This window comes from Ciconia boyciana, chromosome 7 (assembly GCF_034638445.1).
Source record: "Ciconia boyciana chromosome 7, ASM3463844v1, whole genome shotgun sequence".
Lineage (NCBI taxonomy): Eukaryota > Metazoa > Chordata > Aves > Ciconiiformes > Ciconiidae > Ciconia > Ciconia boyciana.
Window position 1 is genome coordinate 66,293,953 of NC_132940.1, and position 13,746 is coordinate 66,307,698.

Consider the following 13,746-nt stretch of genomic DNA (forward strand, 5'->3'; position numbering starts at 1 on the left):
TAACACCGCCTCCCGCAGCACCCCGGACGGCCCCGCCGCGGGCCCGGCCCGGCTCTGGGGGTCCTGCCGCCCCCCGGGGGACCCAGCGCCCAGCGCGGGCTACCCGGCTGGGGCCCCGCTCGCCGCCGCGGTGACCCGGCCGCTCCCGCCCGGGGCCGGCCTCAGCGGGCAGCGCGGCCGGAGCGGCACCGCCTCAGCGGCGGGGCGGGGCCGGTCAGTCAGGGCTGAGCGGCACGGGGCGGGGCGGCCGCCTGACGTCGCTCTGCGGCGCACCAATGAGGCGCAGCCACGCCTGCCGCCGGCTCCCGCGTGCCCGGAAGGGGCGGGGCGGCTGCGCTTGGCGGCGGCCGGGCCGGTGCGCGGCGTCTCCTCAGCGGCGGGCGGCGGTGTCCGGTCCCGCCTCGCCTCGGCCCCGGGGGCGCAGCACGGCCCCGGGCTGCCGCCGCCGGCGGAGACATGTCGCCCACCATCGCGGTCAAGGAGGGCGGCCGGCAGCGCCGGGCCGGGAGCCACCACCACTGCCTGGACGTGAGGAGCGAGGCGCCGCCCGCCCTGGCGCTCTGTGAGGACGGGCTGCCGGGCGGCGAGGCCGAGGCGCTGCTGCCGCCGGCGCCGGACTCGCGGGGGGCGCGGGGGTGCCGGGCGGAGCTGGGGAGCATCCTGCTGCTGCTGGTGCTGTACGTGCTGCAGGGCATCCCGCTGGGGCTGGCGGGCAGCGTCCCCCTCATCCTGCAGAGCAAGAGCGCCAGCTACACCGACCAGGCCTTCTTCAGCTTCGTCTTCTGGCCCTTCAGCCTCAAGCTGCTCTGGGCCCCCTTGGTGGACGCTGTCTACCTGCGGGGCTTTGGCCGCCGCAAGTCCTGGCTGGTGCCCACGCAGTACATCCTGGGGCTCTTCATGATCTACATGTCCACCCAGGTGGACATGCTGCTGGGCGACAGGGAGGGCCGGGGCCCCGACGTGGTGGCCCTCACTGTGACTTTCTTCCTCTTCGAGTTCCTGGCGGCGACACAGGACATTGCGGTGGATGGCTGGGCCCTGACCATGTTGTCCAGGGAGAACGTGGGCTACGCCTCCACCTGCAACTCTGTGGGCCAGACGGCCGGCTACTTCCTGGGCAACGTCCTCTTCCTGGCCCTCGAGTCGGCCTCCTTCTGCAACAAGTACCTGCGGTTCCAGCCCCAGCCCCAAGGGATTGTTACCCTCTCAGGTACTGCCTGGGTACCGCCAGCCTGTGCGTGCTGATGCTAGGATGCGGATGCTTCTTCCCTGAGCCCGGACCAAAGCTCCATTGAGAGCGAGCGGTGGTTTGGCACTGTGAACCAAGCAGGCTTGGTTTGTCCCCTGCCCATGAGCAAGCACAGCCTGCCGGGAGGCTGGCAGAGTCCACTGCTTCTCTGGGCTTAAGAGTGTGGAAAACCTGCCTTGTCATTATCTTGGCTGAACCTGAGCACTTTGGAGACAATTTTTTTTTTCCCCCCCCTTAGTTTAATGACCGTCGAATAGATTCTTGTTTAAAAAAACCCAAACAAACCAAAAGCTCTGCCTTTTTTTAAGGAAGCCTTATAAGAACATCTCCTTCTGGGAGGAAGGAAAGGGGAAATTAAAAAAAAAATTGACTCTTCCCAGATGGTATTGTTCACAGAAGTAGAAATGACGAGTGTTCAGGGTTGACTGTGTAGCCAATTTCTGAAGGAAGGGTTTATTGTAGTAAATTAAGGGGGATTTTGTTTTCTCTTTGGTGAATTAAATGGAGTCTGGTAATCCAGCGCTAACTAGGTGTTAGTGTAGGGATGTCTTCTGTTTGGTGGGTTTTGGGTTGTTTGGTTTTGTGGAGTTGTTTTTTCAGAAAGGTTATATGCGGTGGTTGATGTTAGGCATATTACCTTGAAGATGCTTAAAATGCACAAGTTTTGGTTGCAAGGTTGAGTTTAGCTAGCTCAGCTTATGGGAGGACAGGAAAAACTGGCACCGCTTCTCGCTGCAGTCTCAAAGTGACCGTGGCTAGCAATAAAGAGTACATTCTCATAGTTTGTTTCTTTTCCCTCTCTTACAATGATTGCTCTGCTTGCATCATGTAAGAGAAAAGGTATGCCAAAACTGAGTTGAATTGTTGTTTAAAGGCTAGTTTTCAATTTCCGTCCTGTACCGATCTTATTGATAAATCAGGATATCAGTTTCCAAGACTGCTGTACTTATTTTATCTATGCAGCTATCACTATTGCCGACTAGTCTTCCTCTTTCCTTCCCATTGACAACCCTGGTCTATATGCCAACAAGCTTAGCGTAGTCCTCAAAGTAACCCTGCTGGTTTATTGCTTTCCTTTGTTTTCCCTTACTGTATAGTTCATCAGTGCTGGCGTGTCTCTTCCCTCTTGCTCCAGCGGCAGACTGACGTCTTTTACTGCTGATGCAACTTGCAAATCACTAGTGTAGTTAAGAGAGCTTGGTTTCCCTGTACTTACCTCCACTGTCCAGGTTTTTTTGTCTGGCTTTTTTCTCAGTACTGCTTGTATAAATGGGTTTGTTGCCATTACAAGAGTGCTGTCTTTGGGGAAAAAAAACCACCAAACTATCCCAAACCCAAAAAACACCAACGCAACCTGTTTAACTTGTCCTGGAGTACTAACCTGGGTGGAGTAAGAAAAGTAAATAGTTCTGACACTGTAGTTGCAGGATACGGGTTTTTTTGGGTGGTAAAAACAGCTGCAAGAAACTTCTCTTCCCTTGTTCATGTGACTGTATGCCACAATTTGCTGTGTCCATGTTTCTTCTGAAGCAGCTGTAGAGTAGTACTGTAAACCTGCTCACTGAAATGAGGAGAGTGGCTCTCTGGTCCTAGCGCTCATTGTAACGGGGCTCGTGGTGAGCCGGTTTGGACAGTTAAAGCAGCAGAAAACTTTACAGTTTGAAAAGGTGAATAGTTTTCTGCCAGTTCAGGTCTTTGAACACTTTTGTCATAGGCTGAGTGCCGATGCTAGGGAAAAAACAAGTCAACGCTTCATGATGCCAAGTCAACTTCAGGTTGTTTAGAAGCAACAGCATTAGCTGTTTGCCGTGCAGTTGCATGTATGCCTGTCCCAGCGTGAAGGAAGAGAGATAAAGCGCGAGGGCAGGAAGAATGCGCCCCTTCAAGGCAGCCCAGACTTATCTGGGCCAGTGTCTGTGGAGCCCTTTTTCCTGGGAAGAGATGTGTAGCTTTAGAATTACTTAAAGCTGTTGCAATGAAACACCTGCGCTCCCCGCACACCTTGTTGATGGTTATTTTCCAGCCTGGTCTGTCCCTGATCTAGTTCAAAAGTTTGCTTTGCCCCAACACAGTGGTTTATTTTGCTAGGAAAAATATAGAGGCAGAGACAAAATAGGGATGGGGCCAGGCAGCATGGGTGGCACCAGAAACTTTATGCTAGAAATTCCCTGGGTAAACTATAATTTTAAAGTTATTTTGCTTGTAGCCTGTTAGTGGACTGTATGGCTGCTTTCCCCCCACCCAGTCCAGCCATTGCTGTATTGCAGCTGGCAGGGCTGACCTGATCGGGAGTATTCATGCGATGATGCTCAAAGCTATTTCTATTCCCGTCCTTGCACTGTAGGTCTCACTGCAGTGATAATGCTTAGTGCTATTATTAGAGTACTGCTCCTTCATGTCTTTTGTAGACAGTAGCTGTGATTAGCATGAAAACTCATCTTTTATTTAAAAATGTATGTTCAGGGTACCTTTTTTTAACAGAGGAGAGAGCAATCTGACAGCATGGGTTATGAGATCTTCTTTTCTTTAGAAAAGGGAAAAGTAACTGATGTGGAAGCAGCAGAAAATGGTTTGAAATGCCTTTTTTCTTTTACACTGAGAATGCTAGGATATAGCTAAAGTAGTCTTTCCATGTTTTCTTCCATGCTTGTTGTGCTTGTTCTCTTCCTGTGCATAAGAAGCAGCTAATAATTGCCTAAACCTTTGCACTGTCTTTGCCCTTTCACCAGCCCTTGCTGCATACTTTCAAGTCACCGTGAGGCTTCTGGAGTTGCTCGTGACCAGGAAGATAAAAGGCTACTTCTGTCTTACCCTCTGCACGTTACTGAGTTCTTTCTTGCCTCTTTCATAAAGGTAGAGGATAGGATTGTCTTGGATTAATTTGTTCACGAACTCAAAAAGTACTTTCATAAAACATTGGTGTGTTTTTACTGTTGCTGCCTTCAAAGCCACAATTTAGCAAATATTCTATCTGCTTAAAATAGAGCACTTAAGAGTTAGCAAGTATAATAGCCACTTAAACCAGACATATTTGAGTGACTCTTTACTTGACAACTGCGTGAGAACTTTCATCAGGACATCTTTACACTCGTAAGTCTAAATCTTTGTTTCCTTCAGATGGTAGATAGATATTATATAGGGAGTATAGAATTGAGGCACAGAAAAGTTACATGACTACACAGTAAATCAACTGGCGAGTTGTGAATGACTTCTTCCTCTGCAGTTTTTTCCCCATCTTGTAACTATTAAATGTGGGTTTTTTTCCTCCTTGATCAGCTTTTGGTGATTGTATGTGTAATCCTTCCACGCTTTTATTTCCGTTTCTCCTCCAACGTGCTCATTGTGGTAATAATACACAGAACACCAGGGAAGCGGCCTGGTTTGCTGCTGCTCTTCTGTCTCAGATCTCAAGCAAACGTGGTTGTAGAGTGAGGGGCAGGGAAGAGCTATGTCAGCTGCTGTGTTTGTGGTTTGCTTTTGTTGCTTGTTTTTAAGAGGGTCAATAAGTGATGTCTTTATTCCATTTTTGATTATTAGGTTTATATTGTTGCAAAATAACTGCATTTTAGATACCCAGTGAGTTGTTAATGAAGTGTTGATGGTGGCTGCTAGAAAGATTTTTTTTTTAATTTTAATTTTTTTTCCCCTCCAGATTTCCTGTTTTTCTGGGGAGCTGTCTTTTTAATTACCACTACACTGGTTGCCCTTTTGAAAAAGGAAAACAAGGAATTAACACCGACAAAAGAAGAAACAAAAGGCATTACTGATACATACAGGCTGCTATTCTCAATAATCAAGATGCCAGCAGTTCTTACTTTCTGCCTCTTGATTCTCACAGCAAAAGTAAGTAAATACATGTATGAATTGTTAGATGCTGATGGTACAAGTGTCTGAAAGGTTGCTGAGTCCCTGTGGTGTAATTTATTTCTTCGTTTTGCTAGCGGTTGTCATCAGAGTTCCAAATTTTCACATGAAATTTGAAAGAAAATTGCTTATATCCTTCTGCTAAGTAAGGTTGTACAAGACAAGACATTTGTTTGAGCTTCTGTAAGTGTTTACACAAGCGTTAAAGAGAAGTTTGATTGCAATCTAGTATTAAAGTAATTTGTTTTTAAACATTTTTAAACAGGCTGTTTGTGTAGTCTGCAGATAAAAGTACAGAAAATGTTTCTTTTAACCTAAATGCTATTCCCAGAATCGGCAACTCTGTACAAACCAGGTTTCCACGGCTGCTTCTTGGCCATCGTGGATACCGACGGCAATTAAGGCACAGGCATGAATGTCATTGCTGTGTTTAATGTTCTTGGTATAGTTTTGGCACTGATGACAAAAGAGTGTGCAAGTGTAGAACATGTTTCAGAATGGATTAGGAAATCAAATGAGACACGAGAGTGAATTGTACTCTATCATGTTTCTCAATTTACTTAATACTGAGTAAACTGAATTTCTGAGTAAACTGAATTTCTAGCCAAGCTGTCACTGCTTTCCCCAGTTTATTTTGTCTGACTTATGTTGCAGGTTGGATTTTCAGCAGCAGATGCTGTAACAGGACTCAAATTGGTGGAAGAGGGCGTCCCAAAAGAGCACTTAGCTCTGCTAGCAGTTCCAATGGTTCCTTTACAGATAATATTGCCTCTGATTATCAGCAAATACACAGCAGGCCCCCAGCCATTGAACACATTTTACAAAGCTATGCCTTTTAGGTAAAAACAAACAAATCTTGTTTGACAGAAATGTAGTAATTTGCATGTTCAGATCAAGTATAGGATTTCTTGTGTAACTCTTAAACTTCCAGATACAAGAAGGTATGTCAGAATTCTCACTGTGAGTTGAACTGTGTCTTGTGCTGCGAAGACGATTCATGCAGTAACACATGTAAGAAAGCGGAACGTGAGGTGTTTTTAAGATGCGTATACAACAGCATTAGAGCAGTACTTCCCTGCTCCAGCGTTGAATCATTCTGACTAGATCCAGGACTGTATCCGTAAAATTACACGTGCTTCCCAATGTAAGAGAGGCAGAACGCATTGACAAGTCATTTGGGGCATCTGCTGGATATATGCTTTACTGAGGTAACTGAGAGGAAAAGAAGCTGAATTCTTTTGATACAGACAAGGAGACATTTCATTTCTGTGTTGGGTGTTTTATATAGGAGTTTGCTTATGGAATTCTAAAACCAGTGAATCCAGCAAATTACCTAATGCTGTCAGTCAGTAAATCGTGTAACATGTCTGTCAGAGGTAGCAGTTCCTTTAACGTGTTCTTATGCAACTATGTATGTTTTTGCCAAAAGAAAAGAAGAGAAAAGAGTAGATCTTGCTCCGGCTGAATTGGGTTAAATATCTTGTGTGTTGCTGTCTACAAAAAATAAATTCCCGTGTGAATGGGCAGGGGAGAAAGCTAGTATAGGAGATCTGGTAGTGAATTATGTTTATAAGGAAGACAGAATTGTTTAGGTATAAAATGTTCACAATTTCAGTGCTTGTCAAATATTTAATATCTAATTCTATCTCAGGTATCTAAATAGTTAAAACTATTTCTATAAACTATTTTAATGTATTCTGTATGTTTAAATGTTTGATAGTTGCTTTGTATCAAGGAAACACTTGGGGAGAATTACTTGAATTACAAATTATTTTTCTTATTCCTCCAGATTACTGCTTGGTCTGGAATTTGCTTTTTTGGTATGGTGGACTCCTAAAGTAAAACACGAAGGAGGATTTCCTGTCTACTACTATGTTGTAGTATTGTTGAGTTATGCTTTACATCAGGTAACATACACTGTGCGTGGGAAGGGGAGGGGGACAGGAGGGTATTTCATACCGATCCACGAGAGGACTATAAATGCCGTTATCTGCTTCTGTCCTTGGTTACACTAGAATTCCTCAAAGTCTGACCGTTTGTGCTGTATGGCTATATTTACTTTTGATACTCTTGCCAATGTGATTTATCCCTCTTCCATGTGCTCCATTGAACATCTTCTATGAAGTTACTTTTAGTTGACCAGATCTGCTTTTGGTTCCCAGTTGTGGGTTTGGTTTTTTTTCCCCCTAAAACCAGAAGCTCAAAAGCATGGTGGAGTGGGAGAAATCCCAGCATTCTGACTGAGCGTCATAGACATGATGATTTTCGTGTCTGTTGTGCAGATCCATAAAGTTATGTGATCCTAGAAAAAATACTTTATTGGTTTTGGAGGAACATCGTAATGGATCTGATCCAAAGACCTGGAAAGCAAATGCCTGATACAAACTGAGCTTTGGATCAGAACTAAAATGTGTGTCAGGGCAATGCCTTGAGAGTTGATTTTAAATGCAAAAGTGTTATTTTTATATACCTCTTTATCTGGCCTTATACTTCAGTTTGATAACCTGAGTTATTCCAGCGCATGTGAGGCTGGGTCCGTTTCAGTGTGACTTGAGACAAGCGGCAAGGCTACTTCTTGGCAATAGTAGAGAGACAGACTGCAGAAGTGATTTTGCTCTTGTGCGATTTTAACCTGTTGGGATTATTTTTCAGTCGATGTTGCTAACTTAAAGTAATCTCTTGGAACAGTTTTTATGTTAGGGTTTTTAGTTGTCATTGTCTGTAACTGGGGAGACCTTACTGTCCCGTGGGTTTTCTTACCTCTTCTATAGATCACGCTGTACAGCATGTATGTTGCAATAATGGCTTTCAACGCCAAAGTCAGCGATCCGCTGATTGGAGGAACCTACATGACGCTCCTAAATACCGTGTCGAATCTGGGCGGGAACTGGCCTTCCACCGTTGCGCTCTGGCTGGTGGACCCACTCACGGTGAAAGAGTGTGCAGGGGCCCAGGAACAGACCTGTGGAACTGCAGTTGCTGCAGAAGTAAGTTTTGGAGGCTGTGAAGGTCTCTGTTCAATTATTTATTGATTAAATGGCTTCTCTTAGTATTTTTTTTTCCCCTGTTGAAAACCTTCATAGTGCATAGCTTATGCTTAAAATTTCCCACTAATTGAGCTAATTTTCCTGTCTGATAAGATTAAGTCCATTTTTACGTTAGCAACTAACATCTTTACCAAAGATTTGCAGTTGCAGAGTAGTTGTCCGTTTCTTTCTAGGCTGGGATGAAAAGCTGGTGGTAGAAGCACTAGATTGGTGCCACGTTCTCTGCGGTGTAAGGAGTCTGTAGTTGCATTTTTGAGAGTAAACCTTGCTAAGCTCAGAGTTGTGTAATCAGGCGCTCTGTTCTTGGCAGGCTGTCTGTTCCCCAGGTCCCGTAGGTTTTGTGGTAGGTTTTTGTTCCTTCTGTCTTTCTGGAGGCTTCCTGTCTGGATACCTTGATTCCTTCTCCCGTGATGTTACTTTGCTCTCTGTCTTTTATCTTCGCTTTCCACGTGAAATTGAGTGGTGTGACTGGCTGCCTTCCCGGTTCTGGGGAGCCCTGTGGAAGAGAACAAAGAACATGCTGTGCTACTATACACAGATCAAACAGGACGCAGAACTGCCTGGAAAGCAAGGTTTCAAATTCACCTCCTCATGAGCAAATGAGAAATTTTAACATGACTGTTTGGAAGGGTGGAAACGTTTTGGGGGGGTTTTATTGGGGGTTTTTTTCCATACTCATGGCTGAGACTTGTTTCACTTCTTGAATGCCAGGACTCTTTGGGATGTGGAAGTTCTCTAAATAGACAAAGCATTCTAGGAGTCAGACATGACTTGTTTGAACTGGAGTTGCAGTTTTTACTAGTTGCAGAGGGGAAACTGTTTCCGCAGCGTCTGCTTTTTCAGGCTGTCTCTCGTTGGCTTGCCACTAATTAGGTTCCCTGTGCCTGGGCCTCTACTGAACTTAAGTCCTTCCTCCTTCACCTCACTCCTCTGATCTTTTTTCACATCCCCCCAGCTGGTAATGTTCCACCGCCACCACCACTCCCTTCTTATTCCTAATCTGATCTTGACATGTCTCAGAATAATGAAAATGCTGGCAGAACCACAACTCAGAGGATTGATTTATCTTGGGATAATAGCAGTATTGAAAGCTGAACAAGAGCAGAAATGATCGTGTGCTATACGCTTACCCTTTAAATGCTGGAGTTCTTGTCTTCCAGTTCTGCAATTAAAAAACATCCTGGGCATGTTTTTCCCAGAAATACGCAGCATTTTGTACTGTCCATTTGCAGATTCAGTGTGGTGAGATGCAAGGATATAATTTCTAAAGAAGCAGTTTGGATCGCTAGGAAAAAAAAAAAAAAAATTTTTCTTCATGGGATTAAGAGCAGTGATTGCACCTCCAGGCCAGCATGAGACAGCTGGACAGTTTCTGTTTCTAGAGTTAGCCCCTTGGGCCAATATGCTCCGTTTCCCAAACGTTTTATAACAGTTTTGTTACTTTTCATACTGATGGTAAGCTCGAAAGCCTCTCCTACTAACTGCGTAAGAAACAAGGAAGAGTAAACAAATATATTTAGTCATAACCAAGAGCAAGTAAAAAACCAGTGGATATCTAATGCCTACTTCCTAAAAGTCTGTGTTTCTGTATCTCCCAGAGAATACTTAATGCATCAACTTCCGCTTCTCTGTTTCAGCTCTGCACAAAAGCTGGTGGTTCCTGTGTTACTACCTTGGACGGTTACTATGTGGAATCCATCATCTGTGTGATGCTGGGGTTTGGCTGGTGGTTCCTACTTGGGCCAAAACTTAAAAAGCTGCAGGACGAAGGACAGTCTTCGTGGAAGTGCAAGAGGACCAACTGATGCAGTTTAAATATTGGATGGACTAGCAAGGTCATTTTAGTTTTATTACAAAGACATATCCCATAATCAATAAACAGGAATATAGGTATTTTTAAATGCCACATCACTGAAAAAATGGGTGGCCAAGTCGGTGGTATGTTTGTATGTGATACCACTTGCCCTCCCAATATGAAAATGTAAGTCCAGAAAGTAATTGTTAAAAAGTGGCACCGAGGTACTGCAGACATAACTCCGAGCTCTGGCTTCAGAGTGATGGCTGCTAGTATAACCGACGCCCCAATTTCCATATAGTAGCTATGGCAAAGCTAACTGTGCCGTGTCTATCTAAACAGCAGCATTGCCAGCTAAGTTCCAACTCTTTCTTTTCAAACAGAAATGATCTGACCTGGGGAGCTGAGCCGGGGAAGGCTGTCAAAGGCATTTTGACTTGTAGGTTAAGCATGTGGTACTTCGGCATTCCTTGTGGGAAGATACACGTAAAGTGTCGGTGAGCTCTGTATCTTCTCACTTTCTGAACTGTAACCACACCTCAAAGGATGAAACGTTTCAGAGGTTCTTTTAAATGTATTTTCTGGCTTTTATAAGCTTTAAAGATTTATAAGAAAATATTTTTATAAACAAATTACATTTGTTTAATTTATTTCCGCTGTTTCAAAGCATTTTGATTTACATTCAGAGTACTTTCTTGACAAAAAATTGCTGTAAGGTAGGACTTAAGAGTAACGCACAATACTCTAAGCCTTGACTCCTGAAGATGTAAACTGGACAGTGCAGCAGCTAGCACACAGAGACAGGTTTCAGAAGGAGAGGGCATGCAGGCCTTCAGAAAGCGGTTGTTATTTTGAGGGAATGAATTCATAGTGTTGGTTCCTCTAAGTCACTAAAATTTGAACATTCAATTTCAAAATCAGCGGAAAAAATGTGACTATTCCCAGCTAGGGGTAAGAAAAGATGATCAGTGCCTTTGAAAGTGATTTGGTGATGATGAACTTGCCAAATTGCCAGTGAGTTGGTGTACGACTTGCTGTCACATGAATCGAACAAGGTAAATCCTGTGGTAGAGCTGCTACAGAGATGTATTACTGATGCTGTGTAGTGGAAACATTCCCGCTGCATTTCTAAAAAATTACTTCCCTCCGGAGTGGCTTAGTGATGTACAGCAAGCGTACTGTACGCTGAGAGAGAGGGCCCTTGGCCATTGTTGGATGTATATGCTACATCATTATTGAAAAAGAAAACTATTAAAATACCTTTGAAAGGTACATGATTTTCTTTTCCATTCTGTGTTTCTTGCCTTGTCAATATTGGAAGTATTGCATCCCGAGCTTTGTGTTCCAGGCTGCCGGAAGGGGCCGTGGATCTTTTGTTACTGTATGTTTCAGGAAAAAAGTAAATCAATACCAACTGTTGACTGACTGGAGGGGACATACGGGTGTGTACGAAGTGTCTGCATGACATAAGGAGTAAGAAGGTGTCCAGAAGAGGACAGTGTGACCAAGTGCTTCCTTGGGCACCGAAGCCAGTTCCTCTGTCTCTTCCCCTCTCCCTTCTCAGAGCAAAACCCCTGACGGTCGGTGGTGGAAAGCCAAACCCCAAGCTGTAGATTTCCCCGGCTGTGATCTGCTGTCCAGCAACAGCACGTACTCACCGTTTGTTTCAAGTACAACAAAATCAGTCAAGCCAAATCAAATCGCATTGGTTTTACTCCCCAAACTAAAAGTCTTCCAATTTCACCTCTTCATAAGCACAAAAAGAATACCAGAATAGATCAGAGATTTGTAGTCAAAGGTGAGTACATCTTTCAGTCCCAGCCAGATCATCTCTGCTGGATTACCTGTCTATGAGGCGCTTCAGTTCTGGTTCTTTACTGGAACAATGGGCCGCTTACTTTAATTGCATCTTGTCCATACCAGGAGATTTTTTTTTTTAAACTTTTCTGACTTTGAGGAAAAACTTCTGAAGTGCAGAATATGGGACATGGCATTCATAGACCTTTTAGAGTTGGCTTTGCAATTTTGTTTCACTATTTCTGAAGGTGTCAGTGAAACTCGTTATTAATGAAGATGGGTTGAGGATTGCTTATCAGTACACTAGATGATGTTGACAACATAAAAATTAAATATAAACTCCAAATCAGTAGTAACATATACGAAATGTGACCTAAAGTAAATAACTGTCTCCTCTTTCAAACTGGAGAAACGGCTGATGGGTCCGGTTTTTTAATCTTTGTTGCTCTTTTGTAACACAAGCCAGCAATGTTACTGCTCTACCAGCTGGTTAGCAGGGTGCTGAAAAGAACCAGTGAACTTTTGGTCTTGCTACTTTTTTTCTCCCAACCCTATTTTAAGGTGAAATAATTTATTTTTTTTAAATATTAGAATTATTGTAGACTTAAACATCTTTAACATAACCCCCCCCCCCTTTTTTAAAAGACAAGAAGAAAGGAGCAACCCAACCTCTCTGCTGAGAGTCTGTTACTAAAATGGGGACTGGAGAAGGTGAAGGGTACCAGGTACGGCTGCAGATCCCTTAGTTACTGCAGGGCCTGTGTGGTCTTGTGTGGCCTGAGCGGGCCCGGGAGGAGTCGGATGTGTGTTATCTCTAGCAAAAGGGAAATGGCAGAAACTGGATTTTTGTAGGTGAAGGGTTTGTCCTGGTTTAAATTCCTGAGCAGGGTCACTGTGAAGTGAGACAGGTCCCCGGGGAGAGCGTGGAGTGAAGGGTCGGTGCAGCAGGACACGGGGGGAAGGTAGAGAGCAGCTCTCCCCTTCGGTGCCCCTTAGACACGGCTGTGTCGTTACGGGTACTTACCACGCAGGAAAGTCATCGTCGCCTGCGCTCGCGAGTGTAACTTGTTGTTGTTTCCCCAAATCCTTAAGAGGCGAATACGAGTGCTCCAAAATCCAGTTCTGTAATTCCAGTGCCCAGAAAGAGCGTGTGTAAGGCAAAGGTGAAGGTCTGACAAGCTGTGTAAAACGGGATTGCGCACCCGCTGCTGCTGCCGCCCTGCGAGGAAACGGCTGAGGATCGAAGGTGCCAGCGAGCTTTGGTGCTGCCGGCACGCCATCCATCGCAACAACCAACAGTTCTTATTTTAAAATACCAGCTCTGCGTTTTGCCTTTGTTACCGACGCTGGTGCCGATTGTCAACAGTTCTTCATTTTCTGTAAAGCTGGTTCGTTTCATTGTCTTCTGGGTGTCCTCAGCGTAGTTTCACACGATAAATGCTGTTCTAAACTGGCTGATAAGAGAGGCTGCTCAGATTATTTTTGATCTGATTAAAAGGGAAAGAGAGTTCTGTCCCCGAGTAAGCACTGCCGAGTCCGCGGTGGGAAAGCAGAGCATCTCCCCACAGCGGGGAACAGAGCAACTGAGATCTTGCAGGCAGCAATATTGTCTGACTCTCTTGACCCCCCCACGAGGCAATGCCATTTATTTTGTGATTTATTGATGACACAAGTCGTAGCAGTCAGCAGTATGCTTCCAAATTGTTGTTTGGATACAAGTTATGTTTCTCCTGAAAACAAGAGTTTGCACTATTTCTATATTTACAACTTAATCTTAAGATGTTCACACTCAGTAAATAAAGTAAAATTAGCAACTATACTGCTTTCTTTGAAAAAAATTTACTTGTCCAACTTACAGTAATTTAAGAATGGTTTTAGTTTAGAATGTTTTGATTCAAGTATGGGTTTTGCTGCCTTGGATTATAAATTCCCAACTAAATCTGTGCTGTTCCTGAAACCCTGAGTTGTGACCATTATCGGTATCGTCTCAGGTG

General features: G+C 44.6%; 1 protein-coding gene across 6 annotated transcripts; it reads left to right on the forward strand.

The window, feature by feature from the left end:
• The first annotated feature begins 310 nt into the window (after positions 1 to 310).
• Positions 311 to 13,155, forward strand: SLC33A1 (solute carrier family 33 member 1). 6 transcript variants are annotated; one of them, XR_012043476.1, is made up of 8 exons: positions 311 to 1,210; positions 4,902 to 5,092; positions 5,768 to 5,952; positions 6,903 to 7,020; positions 7,885 to 8,100; positions 9,798 to 11,753; positions 12,398 to 12,477; positions 12,887 to 13,155. XR_012043476.1 is itself a non-coding variant. In XM_072868168.1 (7 exons), exons 1-6 carry the CDS (start codon positions 457 to 459, stop codon positions 9,963 to 9,965), a joined length of 1,632 nt encoding a protein of 543 aa, XP_072724269.1. In that variant the 5' UTR covers positions 311 to 456; the 3' UTR covers positions 9,966 to 9,995; positions 10,339 to 13,155. The 6 variants fall into 6 exon arrangements, 2 of the variants coding, with proteins under 2 accessions (XP_072724269.1, XP_072724268.1); XR_012043475.1 differs by having other exon boundaries at positions 9,798 to 12,477; XR_012043474.1 differs by having other exon boundaries at positions 12,398 to 13,155.
• The last annotated feature ends 591 nt before the right edge of the window (positions 13,156 to 13,746 follow it).

What these genes read in the sequence shown, in the direction of transcription:
- SLC33A1 (XM_072868167.1), top strand. Translation starts at nt 457, where the DNA reads ATGTCGCCCACCATCGCGGTCAAGGAGGGCGGCCGGCAGCGCCGGGCC. An exon ending in TACAAAGCTATGCCTTTTAG is followed by an intron (nt 5,953 to 6,902) that starts GTAAAAACAAAC and finishes TTATTCCTCCAG; the next exon opens with ATTACTGCTTGGTCTGGAAT. An exon ending in GAACTGCAGTTGCTGCAGAA is followed by an intron (nt 8,101 to 9,797) that starts GTAAGTTTTGGA and finishes TCTCTGTTTCAG; the next exon opens with CTCTGCACAAAAGCTGGTGG.